The 27,439-nt window shown below is 42.7% G+C and overlaps 3 protein-coding genes across 4 annotated transcripts; 2 read left to right on the forward strand and 1 right to left on the reverse strand.

Annotated features, from left to right (window-relative positions):
* Positions 1 to 17: 17 nt before the first annotated feature.
* vsnl1b (visinin-like 1b) lies at positions 18 to 7,075 on the forward strand. The gene is made up of 4 exons (XM_056425746.1): positions 18 to 1,664; positions 3,392 to 3,558; positions 3,714 to 3,929; positions 5,180 to 7,075. Exons 2-4 carry the CDS (start codon positions 3,397 to 3,399, stop codon positions 5,375 to 5,377), a joined length of 576 nt encoding a protein of 191 aa, XP_056281721.1. The 5' UTR covers positions 18 to 1,664; positions 3,392 to 3,396; the 3' UTR covers positions 5,378 to 7,075.
* A 376-nt stretch (positions 7,076 to 7,451) lies between these two features.
* Positions 7,452 to 20,166, reverse strand: smc6 (structural maintenance of chromosomes 6). Of its 2 annotated transcripts, XM_056425689.1 has the most exons (27): positions 20,096 to 20,166; positions 18,593 to 18,723; positions 18,390 to 18,501; positions 17,473 to 17,578; positions 17,247 to 17,383; positions 16,131 to 16,192; positions 15,771 to 15,851; positions 15,558 to 15,659; positions 14,861 to 14,980; positions 14,656 to 14,751; positions 14,299 to 14,445; positions 14,118 to 14,206; positions 13,666 to 13,836; positions 13,386 to 13,564; positions 12,289 to 12,490; positions 12,099 to 12,213; positions 11,860 to 12,020; positions 11,310 to 11,445; positions 11,054 to 11,134; positions 10,800 to 10,970; positions 10,467 to 10,604; positions 10,125 to 10,270; positions 9,427 to 9,552; positions 9,208 to 9,313; positions 8,646 to 8,798; positions 8,447 to 8,544; positions 7,452 to 7,812 (listed from the first exon to the last, which is right to left on the reverse strand). In XM_056425689.1, the coding sequence occupies exons 2-27, from the start codon at positions 18,707 to 18,709 to the stop codon at positions 7,740 to 7,742; spliced, it is 3,225 nt and encodes a 1,074-aa protein (XP_056281664.1). In that variant the 5' UTR covers positions 18,710 to 18,723; positions 20,096 to 20,166; the 3' UTR covers positions 7,452 to 7,739. The 2 variants fall into 2 exon arrangements, with proteins under 2 accessions (XP_056281664.1, XP_056281665.1); XM_056425690.1 differs by lacking the exons at positions 7,452 to 7,812; positions 8,447 to 8,544; positions 8,646 to 8,798 and having other exon boundaries at positions 9,225 to 9,313; positions 10,125 to 10,289.
* A 346-nt stretch (positions 20,167 to 20,512) lies between these two features.
* On the forward strand, positions 20,513 to 27,425 carry LOC130201029 (tudor domain-containing 6). The gene is made up of 3 exons (XM_056425667.1): positions 20,513 to 20,555; positions 22,054 to 27,074; positions 27,229 to 27,425. Exons 2-3 carry the CDS (start codon positions 22,079 to 22,081, stop codon positions 27,288 to 27,290), a joined length of 5,058 nt encoding a protein of 1,685 aa, XP_056281642.1. The 5' UTR covers positions 20,513 to 20,555; positions 22,054 to 22,078; the 3' UTR covers positions 27,291 to 27,425.
* Positions 27,426 to 27,439: the final 14 nt, after the last annotated feature.

The raw sequence follows: 27,439 nt of genomic DNA on the forward strand, positions 1-27,439 counted from the left end.
AGCAGGATGCAGACAAGGTTATCTCTTCTTTTTTTTTAACCTCAATTTAAATGGACCCAGAATTGGATGTGGGTCCACACATCTGAGAATTATTTTGTCTGGGAGCCACATCACCGCACGTGATTTAACAAAAGGTGACCTAAATCTTTGGCTCCCAAACTGGTGTCCTTCAGGAGACCTTAACTGCCTCTCAAGGGATCATCCTATAACTCAGGAACAGATTCCACTCTTTACCATTTTATTAGCATCATTAGCACCCACATTATATATAATTCTGGTCAAATCACACCTAACAGCAAACCTTCAGAGTCCTGTGGGCCGATGCTGGTCTATTTCGAGTCTCTTTGCATGAAAATAGTGTGGGAGTCTGGCTTGGATGCTTTAAATGACTACAATATGGTCTGCATTGACCATTGCTGTAGGCCTACATGATCCCAGGTTTGCTGTGTAACATAAACAATTTTTTTTTAGGAATATGCAACATATATCAATCAATAGACATACAAATATATATAATAATAGTTCCACATTTTGGAGGAAAATAAGCTAACTTCTGAAGATTGATACCAGAATCAAGTTTGTCCGGTAAACATGAAGCTAAACATTAGCGTAGCATATTAGAAACAGGGGGAAACTGCATGCCAGCCTGGCTATGTCCAAAGGGAACACCTCTCCTCTCACCAATACACATATTATATTGTGTTTAATCTGCATGAAAACCAAAAAGTAAAGACGACAAGTTGTGGTTCTACAGGATATACGGGACTTCTTGGCCTGGAGCCGATACTTCCGGGAGGTTTCCGCTGGTTGCCCGACTGCTTCCATCGAAGATATATAGTCCAGTGAGTAGCAGGCTCTGTAATTAAACCTGTGATTTACAGTAGCCTATAGGATCAATCTTTTTTTAAAGCCTTTTTCGATCTTCACAATGAGAAATTAGCCTAAATGTACAGATAATTGGAGACCTGCTTTATAGAATAAAATGTTTAAAAAAATTCTAAATAATAAAAAACAAAATTGGACGTTTGGTCATGTTGTCAAAATATTCTCGGTGACCTCATGGCCTTTCACCCATGTGAACGTGGATGGGCCCCTAGCTGGTTATCCAGCTTTTGTTTTTTAGTAATTAAATCCCATTAGTATTCACGTTTAATCACAATATAATTAAAACAGTTCAGCCTGAGGTTAAATTAATCTTTAATGTTGATGACTGTAATTCCTGATTAGTTCCAGTGGATTATTTGATTATAAAAAATAAAAATAAAAAGACTAATTTCCTGCTGATGGAAATGTTCTGGCATGCTCATCCTCATCACGATGAAGGGATCCGGTTATAACGTGACAGAATCCCAGCTGAAGCCAAAGCCAGCAGCAGAGCTACAGACAATTTATGATCAGGCTGTGATGCGCACGGGTGACGCCGCGCTCCTGTAGTCGCATAACCGCAGACTGGCGTGGGATCGGTCCCTGCTGCGCCTCATCTGGAATAACGTCGGGCGAAATAAAACGAAATTTCATTAGGGGGTGTTTGTCATTTTAAGGAGGCGAGCAGCGTTGAACGTAAATCCACCCTTTTTTGGGCAAAACGTTTCCATCGGAGAGGGATTTATTATTTATTCCGATAGAGGATCACCAATTAGGCTGTAAAAAAAAAAGAAAAAAAGGTAAGGGTGCATTGCCTGCAACATGTCTTGCTTTTCAGATTATATATGCCGCAGACGGTGAATGCTGTATGTGTGTGTTAATGTGTCACGCGTTGTGTTTCATAATTTTCCTTGCCGTTTGAATGAATTGAATCGAGCACCGGAGGGCTGGAACACGGGCACCTGCGCATCCCTTAAAATAAAATAAAAAGCCACTGAGTCTTGAAACAGTGTGAAATAAGACAGGGAGGGATCCGTTTGACGAATTCGCAAGAGAGAGAGAAAATGACATCGAGATTTGCGCAATTAATTGGCTTTTATGTGCCTCTCTCGCGGCTCCGCGGCGGCATCGAGGGAGCTGTTCTCGCTAAAAATAGGTTCCGTTTGGCTATGGCATTTTTGGCATGTTCTTTTTCGCCCCGAATGCGCGTGCACCCATTCCATTAGGAGCAGGGTTGCATGGGATCTAATCTGAACACACGCTCACTGCGTCGTTTCCATCGGAATGCAGCAGCAGCGGCGGCGGCGACGGCGGCGGCGTCTCCCTCCCAGGAGGCGGTTAGCTTTTATAGCTTTAACTCAAGATGCCGTTGCCCCCAACGCGTGAAATGAAACAGCATCAGTTTGGGCAGAACTAGTCTGTCTGCACCTGCGGCCTGTGCGATATGCCGCAGTCACACGACGGTTCTCTGCGCCCAACGCTCCGTGAAACTATTTAATTTTGTCATCTTCCTACAATTTTTTTTTTTTTTAATCTCTCTCTCTCTCCTCAAGGTCATCTAGCCCAAGAAAGGGTCCTATACATACCAATGGCGCTCGTCAGGCTTGCCTATGTGACACTGCAACGGGCGCACATGAACACGGTTGTGGTTTGCACTGATTTGGGCTGCGGCGCACATTCCTGCCGTTTGTTGTGCAAGGCTCGAGCCAATGCAGTGCTGTGTGCTGTGGAGATGTGTGGACCATATGCTGGTCTCAAGTGGCGGAGACTTCCACTAAAAAGGCCTGTGAGCCCTCCATGTACACATAAAAAATCTAACTATGTTGCTTCATTTGGTGAATTATGTATTAAGGGTTGACGCATGTCAACTGCCACACCATGAGTTAATATTTAATGAATCTGGGGGCTGAGGGCTGCTCTGCATGGTGCGGTCGCTCAAGTTGTCATCATTGTTCCCGAGGCCCTTCAGTGTGGATAATCCCAGCTGATTGGTCTGCATATTGCCCACAACTGGCTTCAACACTATATTATGTACAGACCACTGGATTATAATATATTTCCCTGAGCTAGATTACAAAAGGCCTTGCACGCTGCCCTCCATCAGGTCTCTAGATTTGCTGCTGCAGCAGCGCCCCTCTTACAACCGAGCGCAGGCTTTGTTGTGGTTATATAGAACAGTGTTTGGGAACCCGATAGCAGCGATCGAACATTTAATGAACTGGATCTGCTCTGACAGTGATGATCCAGGTCAGTGCTGCGCGGGCCACAGAGCGGCAGGCAGGCTGAGCGGGGTGGGTGTGGGGGGTTGACAGAAATAGAAGAAGAGCACCAGGGACATGGGTCCTGCCTTCTCAAACACCCCCAAAATACACACACACACACACACACATGTACTATCTGTGCCTGAAGTGGAAATAATATATATATTTTTAAAAGGTAGTTGTCTATGTCGTGTGCTCAAGATGTTCCTATGCCGCCATCGCTCAGGCATAAATAAATGCATTATTCACACGTTCTCGCACCACAGGAACCATGGGAAAGCAGAACAGCAAGCTGACTCCCGAGGTGATGGAGGATCTGGTGAAGAACACAGAGTTTAATGAACACGAGCTGAAGCAGTGGTACAAAGGCTTCCTGAAAGACTGCCCCACCGGCAGGCTGAACCTGGATGAGTTCCAGCAGCTCTATATCAAGGTATGCGTGAACCACGGCCTCTCTCCTTGGTTATCGTCTGTCTGAACATGTAATTATGTCATGGCTGTTTCCCATCATCAAACTGCTGCGAAGTCTTTTTTTTTTTAAAGCCCCGCTTGAATTATTCAACGCACATCTCTCCCACACATTCGCAGTTCTTCCCTTATGGCGATGCATCAAAGTTTGCACAGCACGCCTTCAGAACCTTCGATAAAAACGGAGACGGCACCATCGATTTCCGAGAGTTCATCTGCGCCCTGTCCATCACATCCCGCGGCAGCTTTGAGCAGAAACTCAACTGGGCCTTCAACATGTATGACCTGGACGGGGACGGCAAAATCACCAAAGTGGAGATGCTGGAGATAATCGAGGTGAGAGATTATCGAGTCATGAAGCCCCCGTGGCTTCACTGGCCCCGTTACTGTTGTTGTTGTCCCCTGCGCACCTCGCAGCGCTTTGAGTGCACAGGCAGTTTCGTAAATGCAGCCGTATTGAATTACAGCGCGCTATTTCTGGAAGCACAATCAAGATCGTACATCTGATACGTGTGCAGTGATTTTGGAGTATATTGACAATTGCTGGAGTGATAAATGCGGCGTGTGATTCTGCATCAGTGTGTTTCATCCCCGTTAGTTAAACTCCTAGAGATAGAATTAGATAAACTTCATCGGCCCCGCCCGTCACGTTCAAAATATGTTTTTATGAATGGATTGGACGCTATTGAACAATATGAATTGTTTGTTGAAAATAAGTTTTTGTATAGGCTACATATTGAATTGTCATTGTTGAAGGTGCTAAATTAACAATAAAGAGCATCTCGTTTGACTCCACACGACTTTCAACATGGTGACGGCTGAGCCGGCAGCTAGCAGCTAACAGCTCGCTATCATCTAACAGCTCAAAGCTAACAGCGCTGACGGATATAACAGTGTTTGGCTGAGGTAGAACCAGAGGGTGGGCGGTATAGCTTCAGTTGGTCGCATCGGCGCTCTCAGCTGTTACCGCCGTACACAATGCAGAGAGGCACTAGTTAGCTAGCCAGTGGAGCTCACACACAGATGTTAATATGCACTAAAAGCATGCGCCGCCGGCCGGCGCAGCTATGAATGTCAACAAAGCCCAGAGACACTCTGCTTACAACACTCACACGCACACCATATCTGCACAGCAGAGAGGTGTTTGCTGCCATATTATTGCTCTGTATTTAGAATGTAGCACCTTTAAATGGTTTGGTGAAGATAGCGTTCATACCAGCTGGACAAGTTAACCATTTATCCTTCACGTTTAGCTATTTCAATTGTTTCTTTGCTACTTTTAGCTCACTATTTCAACTTTTCCGGATGCCTTTAATTTTTTATTTTCATGCACTATTCGCAACACGCGCTATGGATGTGTTGGCTAACATATTTATGAAATACATGTTTATTAACACAAATGTGAAATATATTCAAATACATACTTCCTAAGTAAATCAGAAATGATCTGTTTTAGTTTAGTTACTTAGTTGAGCTTGAAGAGCACAAGCTCGGCCTCACTGATGAACAAACGAACGCATGTCGGCGTCACTGGATTACATAAGATGCAACGCTCCAATTTCTCACTGCGCCTCCCTCACCCACAGGCGATCTACAAAATGGTGGGCTCTGTGATCATGATGAAGATGAACGAGGACGGTATGACACCACAGCAGAGGGTGGACAAGATCTTCTGCAAAATGGATAAGAACAACGACGACCAGATCTCATTGGACGAGTTCAAAGAGGCGGCGAAGAGCGACCCGTCCATCGTGCTCCTGCTGCAGTGTGACATGCAGAAGTGAGGCCCCCCCCCCCACCCCGCTCGCTCCTCTCCCCGACAGTAACCCACACTCTGGACAGCAGCACACGTTTTAATGTCTCATTAGGTTCTCTGCCATTTCCACAGGCAAAACAAACAAACAAACCAACAACAAATCTTGGACGATTTTTTCAATGGACTCGCTTCTTGTGGTTGTATGCATGAGTATGTCAAACGCTGAATACTTTTGAATATCGCTATACGATATCATACATTTCTATTTACAGACACGCCAATGTGATTTGTGCACAGTAAGCCTCGACATTTCCATTCAACCGTAGCTTGTAAATCGGTGGAGCACTGCGTTACATCACGTTCCTGCAGTATGTAGGATCCCCAGTGTTCACAGCTGCCTCGACTGTACGCTTTACATAATATTAACAACACAATAACACCTATGATAATTGTAACCTCTACTATCCAGGCTTGTTGAGCTCTTGGAGAATAGAGTGGCACCCGTCTGTTCCAGCTGTTTTCACACGATGGAACCGAGAAAAGAGTAGGTTCTTTGCATGCATATATTACGTGTCAGAAAAATATAATCTCTTACCTTTTGCATCTTTAGGTGGTTATAAAAGAGAAACCCTACGGACTTCATTCAGTATTGTTGCATGGGATGTACAGTGTGTGACTCATCAGACTATTAGTTCACCTCCAGTAATGTGGGAGCATGATTCCCTCCAGTTGATACACGTGTGTGTGCGACACTCGAGTTGTTTTCAAAAGATATTTGGATTGCAGTTGTGGGCTGATCACAGAGGAAGAGCGTTCACATTCACATCGTATTATGGTTTTGCTTCAGTTGACTTCTGGGATGAGCAGAAATACATTTATGGAGCAGCTTTCCTTTCATAAAGTTATTGTACTGCCGTCTATATAGAGGAAAGCCCAAAATGACAGTCATTAGGCACAGTACCCATGCATTATTCCCCACAAAGATCCACAATTGGCTTCTCTTTCAGGCTGCTTGTTTGATTCAGACTAAAACGACTTAACTCAGTACATATCAACATGTTTACAGAAAGGAGGAGCACTGCAAAATGAGTAGTCTCAGCTTTTGACCTTGTTGCTAGGAGCTCTCTCTCTGGGCCGGGGGACCCTGTGAGAGGTGCTCCACTTCCAACGCAGCAAAGAAATAGAAAAAAGGAAGGAGGGGGGAAAAAGCCTCTTATATGTTTACTGGACACACTGCATTCCTACTTATACAACTTTTTATTGAAAGATCTCATCTTCTATTCCGTTTGCAACGATCATTAAAAGACGCAGGCCCCTCAAGAGAGGCGCTCGATGAAGCTTTTGAAAGAGTGTTTCAGCGTGAGACGAAAAATCGGGTTCAAGTTATCGAAGGGATTCTCTTTCAACAGTTTCACTTCCAACATTTCTAGGCTGTGCGAGCAGCTCGTACTCCACTTACAGGAGTGGAGGTCACAGAAGCTTTTCACTGTTCCGTCTCTCGCATAAAGTGAAAACCACCCTCACATTATTAAAGTCTATATTATTTATACATTTCAGTTCGGTACCTATGTCAGATTCTTTGTCTCCTAAATGTTTATATCAAATATGGGAACCTCATGATACAAGTGACTGTATTCTTTTATACACGTGGCATGTGTTGCACCCCAAAAAATTATTCTGTAGTGATTAAAATGAATAAACCGTCACCAGGCGTTTTCAAATGACACGGTGGAGCAGGTGTAATTTATGGTGATTTTCACAGCGGCTTCATGAGCACATGTTTATGGCCACAGAGCCTAAATAAGAACTTATTAAAAACATTAACACTGACTTCTGAGGTAAAACTGCACAAATATCATTAAAACATTCTCAGAGTAACATCCAAAAAAATTATGTTCTTGAGATGCCCAAAATGTTAGGATGGATGAGAAATATTAAGAATAACAATATCAAGAGGATGAAAGGCAGTATTGATCTCTACACCCAGACACACCACAATTCATCTGATGAACTAATTAACATCCTTAAGAGCCTTCAGAGTGAAACAACTCTAAATATCTAAACAATAAAACGTTACCAGCAACAAATACATACATACAGAATAATGCATAATTATTTTTTATTTTTTTTAAATTTAACGGACCTTTTTTTTGGTGCATATATATATATAAGTGATAAGATTATAAGTGCTATAATCCGTAAAAATATTAAATGCTCAAACGTTTTTGAAGGCTGCAGGAATGACACAACACATTCAAGAATTCATCACAGCAAATAAACCAATTACAGTTACAACCCCCACACACATAAAACAATACTGAAACATACGTAGACTGTGCACCTGAACATTCATCCTTACATTCTTTATATTTCTGTCACTGGAGCGCAGTTCAAACATCTTCCTCCGTCGTTTCAGGATCCTGAAGCTGGTGGATTTTGATAAGGCTGGTTTTGGGCAGATTGCTGAAAGATAACAAACCAGGGTTATCATTTGATCAATCCTGACTGAGTATTGACAGAGTGAATAAAGTCTTTGTCGGAGCATATAGAAGAACAACAGGAAAAGCTCATGTGTGCAGAAGAATATGCCAGCTGCCGCGTGGCACCATGAACATTTAATTATTATTTTAATAATTTAAATATATAAATGATGCAACTGAACCTATTGGGACAGAATTCATAAATAATATATATATATACACACATACATATATATGTTTCTATATAATTGTAATATTACGTTATAATGTTAGAAATAGATTAGTAAAAAATTCAAGATAGTTTTTTTTAGAATTTAGCAAATCACTTAAACATGCGTAAAAATACAAGAATATAACAATTGACATAGAAAATCACTACGTCCAACATCAGTTTATTACTTGGATTTTTAAAATTTAAATGCTGAACAAATAATCCCACGTATTTTTTTCTCATGCATTACAAATAGCCACAATAATAATTAAATATATATAAATGATCTGATGGCACACTTAAGCCTCCATGTAGGGAAACAAGGTGGAAGTTACACAAAATGGAAAGGTTCAGGTAATGGAAAGGCCAGCATGCAAACTGAGGCAATTATTAAGAAGAGCGCCACCTGATGTTGAGGGGAGTGATGAAGATGAACTGTCGAAGATGCTGCCGCTCTGACAGCTCCAGGAGGAGATCCAGGGAGATTCTGCGATTGTGCATATCCTACACACACACAAAAGTGAATCAAAGTGAGTGAACGGCAAACATCTGATCTTCATTATTTGTATACAAAATGTGTGTGTTCCTGACGACTGTGCGCTCACCATGTAGACGTCAAACTCATCGAGGCACCTGAAGGGCGACTCGGTGATCTCCCACAGAGAGAGCATGAAGCAAACGGTGGAGAAGGAGCGTTCACCCCCAGACAGCGACCTCATGTCACTCACACCATCGTCCTCTCGGCCCGGAGGCTTCACCTGTGTGCCAGAACAAGTTTGTGTGTGTATTACAAGTGTACATCAAGTTAATTTATTTTTCCCCCCCGTAAAAAAATATTGCAGGTTCTAGGTTTTTGTTCAAGAAGTGTTCGGGGCAGGAAATGATGCAAGAGAGACGAGGGATGATATGTGGACCTGAACCAGAGATGACCAGGATTACCCATCTTACTTTAAAGTAAACATCATTACCGTTAAGGTTTTTTTTCACCAGCCTTTGGTGATAAACATACTTTTTTCATTTATCTGATGTGATTTTATTTAACTCGACTGCGATTAAAGAGCTCATCAATCCAATTTGAAAACAAAAACAACACAAGAACCATAAAACAAACACAGGTAATTTATAATAGAAATGGAGGGGAGAAAAAAAACATTAAAATGCACGTACCGAGATTGAGAGTGTCTCATTGTTGTGATCAAAAACCATCGAGCCGCAGCAGTTCATCTTTATCAGAAAGTTATTGAAGTATAACTTGCATCTGACTGAGACTAACCTTTAGGAAGAAGAAAAAGAAGAAGAAGAAATTATCAGACATAAGCACTGCCAGTTAAGCACTGTAAATCATGTGTTCCTGGATTGGTTTCTTCTTTTTTTACCGATATTTACCTCCGCATTATTTTGTATCTGTCCTGCCTGTCCGACATGATGTTATCGAGTTGATCGATGAACCTCTGCAGATCTCTCACTTGGCTGGTTTTCTCCCTGTAGAGAGCGAGGGCCTTGGCGTACTCCCTAACGAGGCCAGAAAACGACACAGCCAGAACTCAGTGTGCGCATGCAGCGTGTTGAACGAGCAGTTAGTGACGGCCAACGACAGATTGGATGGAAGTAGGAAGTAGAAGAAAGTCTAAGTGGCAGAAGGCATCTCAATGGAGCCTAAATGCGCCTTTAACTGTTCCTCCAACCAAGAAAAAAACCTAAAAAGTCTCGCTACAAACAGTAAAGAAGCTAACAATGACGTCAGCTCATGAGCTAGATTGTCAGCTAGTTACTTTACAAATGTGTAGTATACATGTGATGAACTAAAAATGTGACACTATATCAAATGTACAATTAAACAGTAAAATAATACACTTTGAAGCACCAGTATTAGTAATACTTTAATTTTGTATAGTTTAAAGTACATTTAGCGGAGGATCCATGTGTCCTGAAGTAACATTTTCAATTAATCAATTTTACTTGTCATGTTGATTACAGTGTGCAGTAAAAAGTGCAATATCTCGTTGTATTTCTACTAATTTAAGCTAAAATCTCTTTGACGTGACACCGCTGATTGTTTGTTTTAAAGCCCCGTGGTTCCTCACCTCAGCACCTGCTCCTGCTCGCCGTGGTTTTCCTCGTGCACCTCGATTGTCTTCTTCATCCGAGTGATTTCGATGTCGATGCTCCTGGTGCTGCGGGTCACCTGCTGCCGCTCGGGGCAGATCTCGGTGGCTTTGGCCACATATTCCTGTCGTCAGATGTGAGGTCTGGTGACATTCTGACACCTCTGAATTACTCGGTAACTCCTCTCTGTGGTTCAGTTTCCTAGCTGCTAGTTAGACCGTGCAGCGTAAGACTGGGTTTAATCTGAATCACCGTGGCTGTAAAGCCTCCAATACATGCACGAGGTAAACAAGAACCGCTAAATGCGCAAATCTCGTTACCTGTAACTCTTCCGCTCTTTCGGCGAGGTCACCGCTCATCGCTTGGACGTCGTCTTCATGAGCCTTCAGTTTGCGTTCCAAAATCTGAAGGGTTCGTTGGTGTTTTGCACACTCGGCCTCCAGCTTCAGCTGCTCCTCCTTTTGGCTCAACGCACATTAGTAGTCAATTTCACGATCACATAGCGTCGTCAAATAAAAAAAGCCTCCACAGTTCAAACGCATTTAAAATCTGTAAGTATCATCATAACTACAGAAAACGAGCCTGCAGCACCTTTTACTTCTGTAACTATTTTTAGCCTCCGAACAAAGGGATACAACAAAGATCTACTGCACCTTCAACGCCTCCGCGTCCTCGGAGAGCTGATCAATCTGTTCTCTCACAGCAAAGTACTTGGACTCCACGTCCTCTGCTGAGCTCCGATGCTTGTCGAGGTCCGTCTTCGCCTCGTGGACAAACTGCTTTTCGGCCTCCAACCTCGGTCGGTTCTCTTGGGCGACTTCTTCCTGCGAGACGCGTGTTATGACATCCGATTTACATACAATTTATTTTCGAGTGGGATGTGTACAAATAAAGCCAACATGATCACCAAGGAGCTGATGTCATCGATGTGCTCCTCGCCAGCAGTCTCCAGCTCAGTTATCGATGCCTTGACTTGATTCACAGAGACCTGCGTTGAAAATGTAAAAGGAAACTCCAATTTGAACCTTCAAAAATGTAGATCAATCATGCACGGCGTCCATATAAATCAATCATTCTCTCGCAAAAGAGAAGTAGAGAAAAAGCATCAACAGGAGAATAAGAACAATGTAAAGTTCAACCAGGTTCTGGCGCTCATCCCTCACCAGAGTATTCTTCAGGGCAATGATGGTGTTGTTCAGATTGCGCTCCATGCTCATGATGTCCTTAGTCACGGAGGTCCCGTGGAGCTGAAACCTGGACAGCTGAGCCTGGTGATTCTCCAGGTCTGACTCCAACATACTGGTGACAGGAAACGTCAATAAAAATAAATAATCTCAAATACCAACTCTGGATAAATTGACCACATTTGAGACACTCGTGTCACGTGACGCTAGAGCAGTGGGCTTAGCATAAAGAATGGAAGCGGGTGGAAACAGCTAGCCTGGCTCAGATTAAAGAAACAGGATAGGAAATGTTAATGAGCAAGCTTTAAAAAAAAAAAAGAACAGTGCTGGTGGGTCGATTTCATTACCTCTGGATGGAGTCAGGCGAGCAGTTTGCCCCCATTTCCAGCCTTTATGCTAAGCTAAGGTATTTACTGTACAGACACAAGAGTGTTCCCAAACTTCTAGATTCTAATGCAAGACTTTCCCTTCCCTCAAACTACCATTAAATATCATCATTTATTTCACAGCTTATTCTTTTTTTTCACACCTTATTTCAGTCTCGAGATCCCCGCCGAGATACTGGGCCATGCTGAAGTCGGCGGTGTAATAACGGTTTGAAAACACCTGATCTCCCTCAGCGGTGAAGGCTTCGCGGCAGTTTTTCGGCGGCCGACCTTGCTGCATGACCCTCCTCGCTTTGTCTTTTTCCTTTTCATTCAACACAAGACACGGGTCAGATACTTTGCGCGACATTCAGCGCGAACAGGCACGAAAGCCCGCACTCACTTTGATAATGAGAATCGATTCTATCCCCCTCATATCGATCAGGCAGTTGATGACGACCGGGCTCGGCGCTGTGATGATGTCCAGCACAGACGGATATTCTGGGTGATCCGCTTTCCTGCAAAAGGAAGGAAAACAAAATGTAAAACGTGTAAAACGTAAGAGTCGGCGAATCTGAGCTGCTGCTGCTGACCGTCCTTGGATGTTGTAAACTTTCTCAGAGAAAGTGCAGACGATGATCTGCGGCCGGTTGCCCTTTGGATAGTGGCGACGCATCAGCTCCTGGAGGGCCGCCTCGTCCTTGTAGTTGTCGCAGCAGAACGCTTTCATGAAGCTCCGCAGACAGCACTCCACGGCCAGCGCCAGCATGGGATCCTTCAGACTGATGCACGCCCCTGAGAGCAAACACACACACACACACACACACACACACCGTCAACGACAGTATGTACACATTTCACTGAATGTACTGCTTCCCCTGAAACGGAGGAACGGAGAGTAAATCTTCTATGTTGCCAGTTGTTGCCAAATTACTAACTTTTTGGGAACTGCATTTATTAGCCGACTTGGCAGGAGCTACAGTGAGCATGGCTCTGTCCAGCTGATGAATCACAGGAAGGCTACATGTACCAGTACAACGTTTCCTTTTATTCATTAATCAACCGCTTATGAATCAAAAAGCTTGGAGCGGAACCCTTCCTCATCAAACGCTGTTCAAATACTTGGCTTATAGTTATCAGGTCGTCCACTCAGTGTTATTTTGAGTCTATTCATACATGAAAACATAGGAAAGTTTGATTTAACTTTCATATGAGGTTCAGGAGGCAGATTTTGTCCTTTGGACAGAGCCATGCTAGCTGTTTCCCCCCCGTTTCCTGTCTGTATGCTAAGCTACGCTAAACGGCTGTCGGCTCCAGCTTTATGTGAATTTCACTTTAACGCTTGTCAAGAAAAGCAAATTCATTTATTTCCCGCAATGCTAATTTCATGCGTAAAAGTCTAATTTTGTATCCTGCTATCTTTAAGAAACTGCCTGATAAAACATTTTCGAGGTGCTGGTAGGCAGATTGTGTTATTGTGTTATCTTCCCCCCCCCCCGTTTCTATCTAAGTCTTCATGCTCAGCTAAGCTAATGCATTAGCTGCTTCCTGAATCACATTTAACATATATGTGAGAGATATTGATCTTTCTTATCTAACTCTCAGCAAGACAGGAAAAAAGTGAATTTTTCCTAAATGTCCAACCATTTCTTTGAGTGCTAACGAGTCAATGTGATAAAGCAGAAGTCACCTATGGGTCCGACCGGTCTCTTGAGGAAGCGCCCGGTGGCGTAGCCCTCAGCGATGGAGCCCAGCAGGTCGGGTACCTGATCTCCAAACCGCTTCAGTTTGTTCGATCGACTGGCGAGGATGTGATTCCTCCTCCTCACTTTGGACTCGTTCACAACCCAGATGTTTCTTTCCTCCAATCTGAATCGACGCGAAATAGACGGGGGAAATATTTCACTGGGCCGCAGATAAACTGGGCTGCCACTCAAATTCTAGCACGGAGCGAATGTGGCGCCTCGTACCTCAGCTTTTCCCGCTCTTCCCTTCCTTTGAAGAGCGCCTGGCGTTTGTTCTGGATCTCTTGATTCAGCTTCGGACCCTTTGCCTCAAGTTCTGCAAGCTGCTCCTTCAGGCGGGATATTGTCTTCTGCTGTATTGCATATTCCGTGTCTCCATCATTGTTCAGGCTAAGACTAAAATAAAAAAAAGGAGGAACAACATTTTCACTGGATGCATGTATTTGTATTAAAGTAAAATATATCATTTGGGCGTATGTGGGTCAGTGGTTAGCAGGTCCGTTTTTCAATCAGGGGGTTGGCGGTTCAATCCTCGCCCTAGTCGATGTGTCTTTGAGCAAGGCACTTAACCCTGAGTTGCTCCCTGTAGCTGCTTCTACAGTGTATGAATGTCACATGATTGCAAGTCGCTTTGGATAAAATGTCAGCTAAATGTAATGTAATTTCCACTCCCTTACATTGTTTTTGCCTTATTAATTCTCTCCTGAAGACGGTTTTGCTCCTTTTCCGACTGTTTGAGTTTGTTCAGAGCTCGGAAATAAACAAGCTAAGAGAAAAAGAAAGAAAAAGGAAAAGATGTCACTTCAACCCATATAAATATTGTCCACTTGACATATTATCACATTTCCCAGTGAGTACCTCCTGTTCCTTGTGAGCTCTGCCGACGACCTTCACTTGTTCCTTCAACCTCAGATTGTCTCCAGATAGCGACTCCTGTTCCCGCCTCATGCCGTCAACCCGGCTCTTGATCAACTGACGCTTCTTCTCCACTTGTGTGACCTTCGACTGTGTGAAAGAGAAGAGAAGGAGCGGATGCATCTTTAAAGATGGCGTCTAGAAATCTATTAAAGTTGGAAGTTATTATTTTTCTTCCCAGCGGAGGACATGTGTAAACACATTAGTGAGTGAGCTGGTTCATATGGTGTCGACAGTTTGAAGAAACTTATATATATATATATATATATATTCAACACAATAGGAATACTTGTGACTCACCTGACAGAGCTGCAGGTTGTCCTGATGTTTGTGATTATTCGCTTCCTTTTCAACATCGTCCTTCAACTGCTGCACCAGCTGCTCCTTCTCTCTGACCTGAGAGTGAAAGGATACAGAACTTATAATACATAGAATGAAAAAAAAAAAAAAAGAAGAGGTAATTCCTCCCATTAATTTGTTTTACACGGCGATGAACTCATCTTACCAAACACCACACCATCGTCTTCTTCAGATTCTCCAGAACCTCCTTCATCTCGCTGACGGACGGTAAATGTTCATAGCGCTCCTTCTTCTGGAGGAACTCTCGCTTCAGGTCCTTGAGGGACTGAACACAAGGTTCTCAAAGGATTAGATTTACATGGGGCAGAAAGAAAAGACTGTCGTTGGTGAATTATGCAAAGAGACAAACTCATCAGCAGACATGCAAATGTCGTATTAAGATGATTACTTAGGTGTGTGATCAACTTTAAGTTCATTATTTAAGTTCAAGTGTACCTTACGAACATCTAGAATTGTCTGTGTATGTTTACTGATCATTTTATTAGTTATTCTTTATTTTTTTGCACTCTTATTATTTGATACATCTTCATCTAATCTTTTTTTTTTTAAATAGGTGCACAGTAATAATAATAATAATTCAGTTCATTTTAATAAAATGAACGCCATTTTGGACCACTTTAACATCCAGGTACTTGCACTGTACAGCTCCTTTAATCTTTAAATAAAATGAATATTTTCTTATTGGGAATTTCAATTTCATATTTGCGCTACTGACATGGTTTCAGTAGCGCATGAAGTTGCCCTGTGTTGAACTGAAAATAAATATCATACATCATGTAAATATGACCATTTCTGAAAGGTAATTAAAACATATGGGTTGGTGATGAATCCTGAACACGGACCTCATCTTGTCTCTCCACCTGCTGCCGTGTGACGGTCTTCGTGTGCTTGATGTGGATGTAATCTCTCTTCATCTGTTCCAGCAGAGTTGCCTTCATGAAGAACTACAAACGACGAAAGCAGAAAAGAGGAGATGAAAACATTATGCGACCATCGTCACAGACGTGGTCTTAAAATGAGAACGCTCTTAACTAATAACAATGGCGGTCGTGGACCTTGTACTTGTCGAATTCATTCTTTGAGTGCAGGAACTGTTTACTCATTTCTTGGTTGAGGATGGACACGGGGTTATCCAACTGGAACACACCAAACACATGCGCTGCTTCACGAAGCCTTCAAGGTGCATTGTTGTGCAGTTACGACATTTAAAAAGCTCGGAAAATAGTAAAAAAGTTGAAGAACCCCCAAATAATATCTTAAATTATTATTATATTATATTAAGGGACTCTGTAAAATGGTCACAATAAACATATTAGGATTTTTTTTCCAGTCAAAAATCAGAATTGAATTGAAATTCCCAATAAGAAAATATATACATATTTTTAATGATTAAAAGAGCTGTACAGTGCGAGTACCTGGATGTTAAAGTGGTCCAAAATGGCAGTCAGCTCCTCCTTCTTGTTTGAGATGAGTTTACCTGAAATAAAACATGAAAAGATAAAAGAAAATCAATGTGGTTTAAATCTATGTTTTATCGATGTCATCACCCTCACTTTGAATGGGCATTTCCTCTGTCTTTGGATGTTTTAATAGACTAAAATTATTTATCAAGAAAATAATCTGCAGATTAATCGAAAAAGGTCAATCCTCGTTCGTGTCAGCTGTGCGCAATCCAATCCTAAAAATAAGGACGCGTGAAGCACGATCACACCCGAGACGACCAGCTTCCCAACAGAGACGGTGTGGTTGGTGAGACACACTTCTCGGGATGAAAACTTCTCCTTGGTGGCAAGAGCAGTTCAATTTACTCACAAAATAACTGTGTGACATTTACAACATGTGAGAAATATCAGTCCGAGTGTGAATGTATAAACGTCTTACCCTTTAAAATGACCACGTGGACAGATGGTATTAAACAGTTAAACAGTGTCACGTTTATTACACCTGCGAGTTTACAGAGGAAGAGGCCTGACGGAGGGAAAAGAATGTATATGGGCTGGAGGGGTGGAGGGATGGAGGTCTCGTTGGAAGAGACCTGGCGGAGGGTAAAGAATGTATACGGGCTGGAGGGATGGAGGTCTCGTTGGAAGAGACCTGGTGGAGGGTAAAGAATGTATATGGGCTGGAGGGAGGGAGGGATGGAGTGATGGAGGTCTGATTGGAAGAGGCCTGACGGAGAGTAAAGAATGTATACGAGCTGGAGGGATGGAGTGATGGAGGTCTGATTGGAAGAGGTCTGATGAAGGGTAAAGAATATATACGGGCTGGAGGGAGGGAGGGATGGAGTGATGGAGGTCTGATTGGAAGAGGCCTGACGGAGAGTAAAGAATGTATACGGGCTGGAGGGAGGGAGGGATGGAGTGATGGCGGTCTGATTGGAAGAGGCCTGACGGAGAGTAAAGAATGTATACGGGCTGGAGGGAGGGAGGTCTGACGGAGGGTAAAGAATGTATACGGGCTGGAGGGATGGAGGGGTGGAGGTCTGACGGAGGGTTGAATAGATCTCTACATCATCTGTTACTAGGGAGAACCTGATTTGCTCTTCAGTCTGCAGGTCCGGCCTCCGTCACTGGAGATGCGGTGCTCGATGGAGATGCAGTCCCCGTAGGCGTCCTTTTTAAAAGCATCCGGCCCTCTGTTCCTCAGCTTCACGGTGATGTCTGCGGTGCTGGAGAGCAGAGTTCACGGTGGTGGTGTTCCACGAGACAGTATTCACATCACCGGGACAAAGGATACCGCGGGAAGAACACGACTTACTTCTCACTGGTTTTCACAAAGTCCTTCAGAGACATCCCTCGGTTGGTGACGGTGGCCTTTCCCCCGAGGCCGACTAGCAACGCGGTCAGGATTGCACTTTTTCCACCTGAGATTTTTTTTTTTAAAGAACAAAAAGACGCACAGGGATTAAAACACTGCGTAACATTAGAAATGGAATTGCCCGTTGGCACAAATCATCAGGTTAAATGATTTATGTCCCTACATGTTGAAGGGTAACTTTGGTATTTATTGACCTGGATTCTATTTTCCCATGTGTTTGTGTTTAAGTGAATAATGGAGACACCGTTTTATAAGAAATGGGTCCAGTATTGAGTGAGAACGCTGCACACAACAGGCTGTAACGTAATAGATATGCAAGTTATTCATCCCTAGGGGGAAATTATTCTTATTTTTTAACCCCTCGCCATCCGGCAATGAACCTCCACAAAAAGTGTTGTTTTTGTTGGCATAAAAACAACAAATTGACTCAAGACAACCGATTCACTCTGATTATTCTCATGATCTACGAAGAGGGCACAACACTGATTAGGTGGGATAAGATCTGAAACAGTTAGTTGATTAATTGGTTTCTGGAAAAACTTTTGGGAGAACTTTTTTTTTTCCTTAATAGTGATGGTAGAGAGATGACTCCTTGCTCTGTCTATCATTTATTTGAGCCAATAGTCTCTCTCAGCTGTACCTTCTTTCCTGTGTTTAGTAGATAATCATTGGAATACACAACAGTTACAGTTCCCGTCCACTCCTCCTTTGTTAAAATGATATTCAGCCTGTTTTCATTGAAACAAACATCAACAAGTTGCCTCGCTTCAAACCCGGCCGGGTCCGAGTGTGATAAACACACACACAAAAGTCAAAAGACGACGAGCAGACGTGACATTCAGGAATCCGGTTCTTACTCCCGTTGTTGCCGACGATGAAGTTCACGTTGGGCCCGAACTGGAACGGGCCGAGCAAATGGTGGCACATGAAGTTCTTCAGAGTGATGCTCTCGATGAGGCCGATATCTCCCTGAAGAGACACGCAGGGAAACAGCATTTATCCCACGAGAGAGATGGTGAGACGTAAAGAAAGAGAACGGGGGGGGGGGGGGGGGACTCACTGTGCTGGAGGGCGTGGCTCTGCCCGAGGAAGGTCTCCGGGGCTTCGCATCGGCCGTCACTCTGCGGCTCTTGGCGGCCGTCGCGTCACTTATCACTTTGCCTCTCCTCTTACTCATTCTGAAACAAGTCACTGGAAATAGAGGCAACGGCAGGGCAATCATGTCAGATGTTATTTATTCACAATAAAGACAAGCTTCACTTTTAGCTTATTGATCCATTAGTAGGAATGTGATTGATCACACATGTTCCCCTCTACATTTGAGTTACCTGTTGTTGTACATTTACTTAAATTCAATCTTAAGGTAGGTCATTCTTTGTTATTCCATATTTTACGCCACTGCATTTTAGATGGAAATATTGTAATTTTTACTGCCTACATTAATTCTCAGAATGCACAAAATATTAATAAACTGTATAAATGGTAGTGTATTGCGAGAGATGACGCTACCCAAACATTTGGCCTATATAAAGTAGCTGAAATTAGCTGAACCATTGGTAACACCACACATAAATGCATTAGTAGTGAGCAATCTTGAAAAATTAGCAAAATGAGATTAGTTTTTACTGATATTGCAATATAAATATGATTGGATGATTGGATCATTGTCCTCTTTTCTATTGAAAAACATATTCTAAATTATTTTATCTTGCAGGGATCGGTCCCAAACACGTGTTTTTGTTGTTGTTGCAGTCGGCAGTCGTGACACTTGACTTATTGTGCAGAGCGAATGAGCCATTTTGCATTATGTACTTATATATGCTGATGCTAATATTTACTAACCATTTAATTAAATACGATTTTCAATGCAGGAATGTTAATTTTGTTTTGCCCTATTGTGTTGTTACTTTAAAAAAAAAATCTAATTTCTTCTTCCACCACTGGTTTAAAGTTTGAGATGTCTTACGTCCTGTCAACTCAGGAGAACTATAACAGTATTGTATAAAAGGTGATGACAGACCTGCTGCATGGGAAATATGTAAAGACATACTAAATAGCGTATAAGCTATGCAATTACAAAAACTGCTTTCAAAGAGAGAGCGTGGGTCAAACAGAAAACAAGATATGTGAGCGAGGAAGCAACTGTCTAAAACCAACAGTCTCAACAAAAACAACAACAACCAGTGTTATTGAGCAACATGGATCTCCAGACAAACATTAACTGTAACTTTTGTGTTTCCAACGGTTTTCTAACTGATTTATACTGACATTATAATGTGATAAGCCCTGATTTACCTTATTTAAAACGTTTTTGCATAGAGGATATAGATAAAATATAGCTGAAAATCAATATTCTTAGTCTATTAAGTGAATAGATCTAGTGTGTTGTGTTTTCCCACCGCTCATCCAAGTGTTTTACAAGAACAACCGACACACCCACAGCCCCGTGCAGCCACTGGACAACAACAGGTGGATTTGAAATACGAAACAACTTCCCGTAAACTTCAGAATAATCACAAATCAAACAAACAAATATGGCACGCTTGTTATAAAAGTCGCCTACCATTGTGCGTGTGCAGCCTGCCAAATAATAACTGAAGACTTCCTGGTAGGTGTGTCGCAGACTGAAGTGCAGCCGTGACAGTTGAGTGTGTCACTTCTCTTTCAAACCCGGAACCGAGAGCGAGCTCCGTGATTGGCTCTCCGGAGCGACCACGTGTTTACGGACAACATTTAAAAATATCACAGCTTTTGACCTTTTTTTAATTATAAATTAATAGGTCGTCGACTAGACATGTGCAGAATTTGGCGTTTAGGTCCATACACACACACATTGAAATTATCAAACACGGTCTGCTTGATATCTTGCATGTATTTTGTCCAGGCGTTATGTAGAGCACCCATGTAAATACGAAGCCTTTAAAAACTGACCTGAGTTGCCGCCCCTCCCCCTCCCCCTCCGCGCCCCCCGGGTCCTTCAGACGCCGAGTCCCATCGAGGATGAGTCGCCTGCAACAAACACGGTGAGAAGATTGACTCGTGTTTATAACAAGTTGAGTATTTTTTTGTTAATCAGAGCCGAATTATTGTGATGAACGAAAAGTGAATGCACCACGACGTGTGGCTCGTGGGACCTCGTGGTGCATTCAATACCGGCGGTTTTTCACAAAGCTGAATTTGCAACTGCACTGAATGATTAGAGTCGATGGTGAATCACAGACACGTCCTGCCTTATTTGTAGGATTAAGTAAACTCTGGTGTAAGGTAACATAGATTATTTTCATTAGAGTGTATTTTAAACACTGACTGATGAGTTCCTAACTAGTTCAACGTATTTTAATTGGTTCTACAACTGTTTAATTGTGCAAAAAAAACACAAAAAAACGTAAGTGTTATAGAATCAAACTGGTTGAAATCAATCTCGAATTTTTTTAAGCAAAAGATTTAACAAAAAACGAACACACGTCATCAGAATACAGCCACTTCTTATTGGCATAACATTTGAAGGATTACTATACTGAATCAACCAGCAGGTACATGTATCATCATTATCACAGTGACCAACATAAACAAAATTGCTCATTATAACCTGCTGTCAAACTGCTGTCATTATTATGCATATTGGATGATGACCGTAACTTTTAAAATAATGTATTGATATATCTAAAACTGTCTTGCACTGTTCATACTGTAATTGCTGGCGTACAGCCAACAACTTTTACTAATCATGGGGTCATAAAAACTAACCTTCAAAGTGTTGATACTGAAAAGACCACTGCACCAAAAAGTCCAAATGCTAATTTAGTGACTTTCACAATGTTATGTTCAGAGCTGTTGTTCCAGCCTCTCGGCGTGTAGTGTTTAGTTGGCAAATTATCTGTCAGTGTTGATTAGGGTTTGTTTGTGATCACTGGTCTAAGTTTCCTGTGTTTGACTTATGTCCACATGATTCATGAACTGTTTTCTACAGGATGCAATTGTAGTTTGTATCTGATGTGCCATCAATCTCACCGTGACTTCCAGGTTGCTTTCTTCAGTTGAAGTGAGTCAAACGGACCAGTGTGAATGCCACCTTTTTAATAGGTGCGGAATAAGGAATCCCGACGGTCACTGATTTAGAGGAATACCCACGGTAAAAGAAGAATAAAAAAACGATTCTGATGCATTAAAGTATGGGAGACCTTTTTAAGAAAAGCAAAACTATATCCAAACATAAGTTTAGAAACACTCACAACTCGAGCAGTACAATCCAGGTCTAATTCATCCTGTCTTACTCGCATATTTCCCAAACTCATGTAGTCAAGCTACAAATTAGTTCGTAAACTTGCACGGATGAGTAGCTTGAGTTTATTCAGAAGTGGTACGGTTTTAATGACGATTAATGCGAGACCATAGATCTATTTTGCAATATACAAGTCTCACAGTCAATGGGGATTCTACATCTGTAGGAGGCAGCAATTCTTTAAATGAGTGCCTATTTTTCATCGACATTGAAACATCATTTTGTTTTCTGTTTTGCAGGTGTATTTGACCTCAGAACTTCACAATGTGTTCAATTCCCGGGCTTCCAACGCCCGGATCAGAAGTACCAGTTGTCATCACAAGGGTGAACTTAAACCACAAACCTGGTCTTGTGGAATTATGGGTAAACATGAATGATGGCAGGAAGCCTCTTTATGAGCAGATGAGGGCGGAAATTCAGTTTTCAAAAAAAAGGTTTTATGGATCAGAAGGAAAACCAGGGGATCTCTGTCTGGTTTGCATCAGTGACACCTGGCACAGAGCTCGGATGGTATCGATTCAAGGTGAAACGTGCAATGTTTTTCTAATAGACCAGGGACAGCCCCATATCACCATCAGTGAAGCTTTAGCATGGGGCCAAAATGACTGTTTCCTCCTTCCTCCTGAAACTGAATCATGCATACTTGCAAATGTGCTCTGCCTTGAGAATAACTGGCCTGAAATGACAACAACGTTTCTGCTGTCTCTGCCTGGAAAGAAGTTTAACGGACTTGTTCAGCACGTGCTGATGCCAGACAGGACCATCCTTCTCGACATACCATTCATTTCCATGCACATCTGTAAGATTGGTGTTGCAAAGAAGATGGCGGTAGATGAGTTTAAAAGCCTTGTGCAGAAATGTCTTGAGGCCGAATGCCCAACGCAAGAACAGGATGTTAGTTGCCAACTTGAGAAGCACAGCCATTACTTTTACCCAGAACTATTAACTGATAGTTTTGAACTTGTTAACGTGACAGAGGTAATTAATCCATGTAACATTTTTTGCAAACTCCAAGTTTTTTCCAAGGCAGTGAAGATTTTATCAGAAAAGATCCAGCAGCACTATGAAGAGAGCTCAGATTTAGGAGAGGCGCAACCTTTGACCTGTGGGGATCCCTGTGCTGCTCGAGGGATGAACGGCAGATGGTATCGCTCGTTACTAAATGAAATAACTAGCAATGGTGCTGTTGAAGTCTTGCATGTAGATGAAGGAAAAAAAGAATTTGTCCCAGTTGGAGACATCAGACCTCTGCATGGAAAATTTCTGAGAATGCCAGTTTTCACATATATCTGTTCTCTCGAAGGCGTAAAAGATAACGGCACAGGTTGGACTACAGGCCAGAATGACTCCTTGAAATCACTGCTCCTGAACAAGAAGTTTGTGGCAAAGTTCAACCATCACAATGTACCTCAAGATGTCTATGATGTCGTACTCTATGCAGATGATGATGCATGCATAAACGATTGTTTTAAAGAGAAGGAAGGACCTTTATCATCAGAACGAGATACAAACGTCCAGAATGGATCCGTTGCCTCGTCATTTCTCCGTTCACTTGGAAAACAACGTTGCACAGATATACAGAACAAAGCCACTGTAAATGGTGATGGTTTACAAGAAGAAAAATTGCCATGCACAAAGAACCAGGCCACTTCTGGACCAGATGCTCAAATCAAAGAGAATTCAGAGCATCAAGACCCTATGGTACAGATCAAAGGGCTGTGGACAGGTTTCTCCTCTAGGTTGCAAAGTTGTTGTGATTACGATGAGTTTACTGTAGGAAGTAGTGTCAATGCAAAAGTATCTTTTATTGAAAGTGAACAGAAATTCTGGTGTCAACAAACTGAAAACTGTGACTCTCTCAGACACCTGATGCAGGACCTGCAAAACCACTGCTCCGTCAACCCACTTGTTGAGTCACTCTGGGTCGCCCGTAATCAAGACAATAACATGTGGTATAGAGCAAGGATCATGCCAAGACACCACCATACTGAGGTAGATGTGAGGTTTATAGACTATGGTCAAACTCAAACAGTCCCTCTGCACGATCTGCATTTCATTGATCCAGCTTTCTTACGGCTGAATGCGCAGGCTTTCCCGTGTTACTTGTTCGATTGCGAGAATTCCACCAATCAAACTTCTATCACTCGGACTGATACTGCAGAGTTTCAGCAGTTGGTGGATGTAGGCGCTTCGTCAAACATTGGGTTGAGATGCACTGTGAAGTCTGTAACATCTGATGAAGAAGGCATGCCTCTTAATGTGGTTGATATTGAAACTCCATCTGAAGGTGCATGCAAGCTTCTGACTCAGGAATGTGCACAGGCGCAAGCACTCCTTCAAATTTCTCCGACGGTCCCATCGAATGTATACAATTGCTCCACGTACAATATTGAGGTGGGTGGAAAAGAAAATGTGTGGATAACCTATTCAGAGAATGTCAATCGATTCCACTGCCAACTGGACAGGAATTTACACTTGTTTTACAAAGTAATGGGAAGTGTGAAACAACTAATCAGCCAGCGACAGTCCACAGATTGCACACTTAGACTCGATAGCATTTGCTTTGCTAGGTTCACTGATAAGCAGTGGCACAGAGGTCAAGTGGTAGAAATGTCTCCACAAATTAAAGTGCACTTCGTGGACTATGGCCAAACGCTTTCAGTGAATGAATCTGATATTTGTCCCTTTCCCACTGAAGCAGGTGTGGCCAGGTCTGTTCCTGTGCAGGCGGTTACACTTGGACTGTTTGAGGTCCCGACAGAAGTGCCACAAGAAGTCAACAGGTGGTTCTCAGACAGTGCCATTGGCGAAATGTTCACCATTTCAGTGGTAGCGAAAGGGGAAAAGGGGAAGCTCATTGTTGAACTGTTTGCTGGAGCTCAGAATTTAAATGTGAAAGTCAGAGAGATGATTTCAAAGATAACCCGACAAGAGACGCCGTGTCCCGGTCAACAGACTGACCAGCAGCTCTCAAACTGCTCAGAACACGGTGGGCCAAATGAGGACTGTTTAACTCAAGAGCTCACAAATGTATCCCTGTTAACAATGATGAAAGATCTCAATAAAGTACACAGCAACCATGGACCATGTGCAAGAGATGAGCCGAGTTCAGAATCCATAACTAATACCTGTGCACAAGAGTTTGAACATGAAGAGACTTTGGATGAAGGAAGAAAACCAACTTCAGATCTTATGGACAAAGAAATTCAAGATGGCCAAGGTGACTCAGAAATAACACAACAACATTCCCTTCCTTCCTGTCCCGAGGGAAATGTGAACGTCTGCAATTACAAGTGGCCAAAGATTTCTCAAAATGGGACCGAGGAGGTATACGCATCCTGCATTGCTGGACCACATCACTGCTGGTGTCAGTACACCAACACTGAAGACCTGAACATGGTGTCGAAGCTTGCTCAGGAAGCTGGACAGACGCAACACGACAAGATGTTCCCAGATACTCTTGGTCCTGGCAGTCCATGCCTTGCTCAGTTCTCCAGTGACCAACAGTGGTATCGGGCTCAAATAATTTGCAGAGTCGACGATGCCTTCCATGTCTTGTTTATCGACTATGGAAACGAGTCTGACGTTGACGTCAAGAATGTGAGATCCCTGCCTCAAGGTCTGCTGGAGAAGGCTCCTCAGGCCTTTTTGTGCTCCTTGAGTGGATTTGATGAGTCCAAGGGGTCCTGGAATGACGAAGTTTACGAAGTATTCAACAATCTTCTTGTTGATAAACCACTCAAACTGACGGTGCTCAGTGTGGTTGACCATTCAGAGGCTGCAGTTCCTCAGTATGCGGTGGACATTGAGTGTGAGGGAGCGATTGTTAATGCAGCAATGCAGAAATACTGGAAACCAGTTGCAAAAGAACTTACTCCGATAGATCCCTCTGAAAGAGAAACTTTCCTCCAAGATATTCAAACTGAGTCCAACATGACACAGGCAAATGTTTGCAAAGTAAATGTGAATACGTGTATGTACAGGAAGCCAAACTTCTCCAATAACAAACAAGAGGAGGTATATGCTTCTTGTATTGTGCAACCCCATTACTTCTGGTGTCAGCACACCAAAACAGAGGAGCTCAGCAAAGTAACAGAGCTTGCTCAGGAGGCAGGACAGACACAGCAGGACATGATGTTCCCTGAGACTCTTGGCCCTGGCAGTCCATGCCTTGCTCAGTTCTCCAGTGACCAACAGTGGTATCGTGCTCAGGTCATTTGCAGAGTTGGTCATGCATTTACCGTCTTGTTTATCGACTATGGAAATGAGTCTGAAGCTGACGTCAAGAATGTGAGATCACTGACTCAAGGTCTGCTGGAGAAGGCTCCTCAGGCCTTTTTGTGCTCCTTGAGTGGATTTGACGAGTCCAAGGGGTCCTGGAATGACGAAGTTTACGATGACTTCTACAATCTTCTGGTCGACAAACCACTCAAACTGACGGTGTTCAACATGGACGACCAATCCAAGGCTGCAGTTCCTCAGTATGCAGTTGAAGTTGAGTGTGATGGAGTGATTGTTAATGCAGCAATGCAGAAACACTGGAAACCAGTTGCCGAAGGATGTGTTTCGATAGAACACCCAGAAGAGGAAACTGTCCTCCAAGATATTCAACCGTCCAACATGACTCCTCTCAATGTTTCCAACGTGAATGCTTGTATGTACAAGAAGCCAAACTTTTCCAAAAACAAAAAAGAGGTTGTATATGCTTCTTGCATTGTGCATCCCCATTACTTCTGGTGTCAGTACGACAACCCGGAGGAGCTCAGCAGAGTATCAGAGCTTGCTCAGGAAGAAGGAAAGATGCAACAGAACGAGATGTTCCCTGAGACTCTTGGTCCTGGCAGTCCATGTCTGGCTCTGTTTTCCAGTGACGACCAGTGGTATCGAGGTCAAGTAATACGTAGGATTGACGATGCATTCTGTGTCTTGTTTATCGACTATGGAAACGAGTCTGACGTTGACATCAAGAATGTGAGATCACTGACTCAAGGTCTGCTGGAGAAGGCTCCTCAGGCCTTTTTGTGCTCCTTGAAAGGATTTGATGAGTCCAAGGGGTCCTGGAATGACGAAGTTTACGATGATTTCAACAATCTTCTGGTTGATAAACCACTCAAGCTGACGGTATTCAACATGGACGACCAATCGGAGGCTGCAGTTCCTCAGTATGAAGTGGAAATTGAGTGCGAGGGGGCGGTGATAAATACACTGATGGAGAAATACTGGAAAGGACTGGACACAGACCATGCCTTGGAAAGATCAGGTTAGTAGACTAGACTTGGTGTCCCTTGCTAATCTTGTCGCTAATTGGATATCTTGTTTTTTTTTTTAAGTCATGAAGCTGATTTATTGATATTTAGACATAAAAGCAAATGTAATATTCTCAACATGTGATCTTATTTTTGTTTATGTTTCAGCTCTGGACCAAGATGAATGCCCACGGGGAAACCCAATTGTGACTGTTTCAATTGTGCCTTGACTTTTGTCAACTGAAAGTTCATATTTGTCATGTTAGAAAATACATTTGAATAACTATGTGAAATTAAGCTTGTTGTGTTGTTAATTTGTGTAAATAAATGAATTACTGATTTAAATCAGTGATTTGATAAGAATGGATTATACTTATTT

Source organism: Pseudoliparis swirei, chromosome 11 (genome assembly GCF_029220125.1).
Source record: "Pseudoliparis swirei isolate HS2019 ecotype Mariana Trench chromosome 11, NWPU_hadal_v1, whole genome shotgun sequence".
NCBI classification, from domain to species: Eukaryota; Metazoa; Chordata; class Actinopteri; order Perciformes; family Liparidae; genus Pseudoliparis; species Pseudoliparis swirei.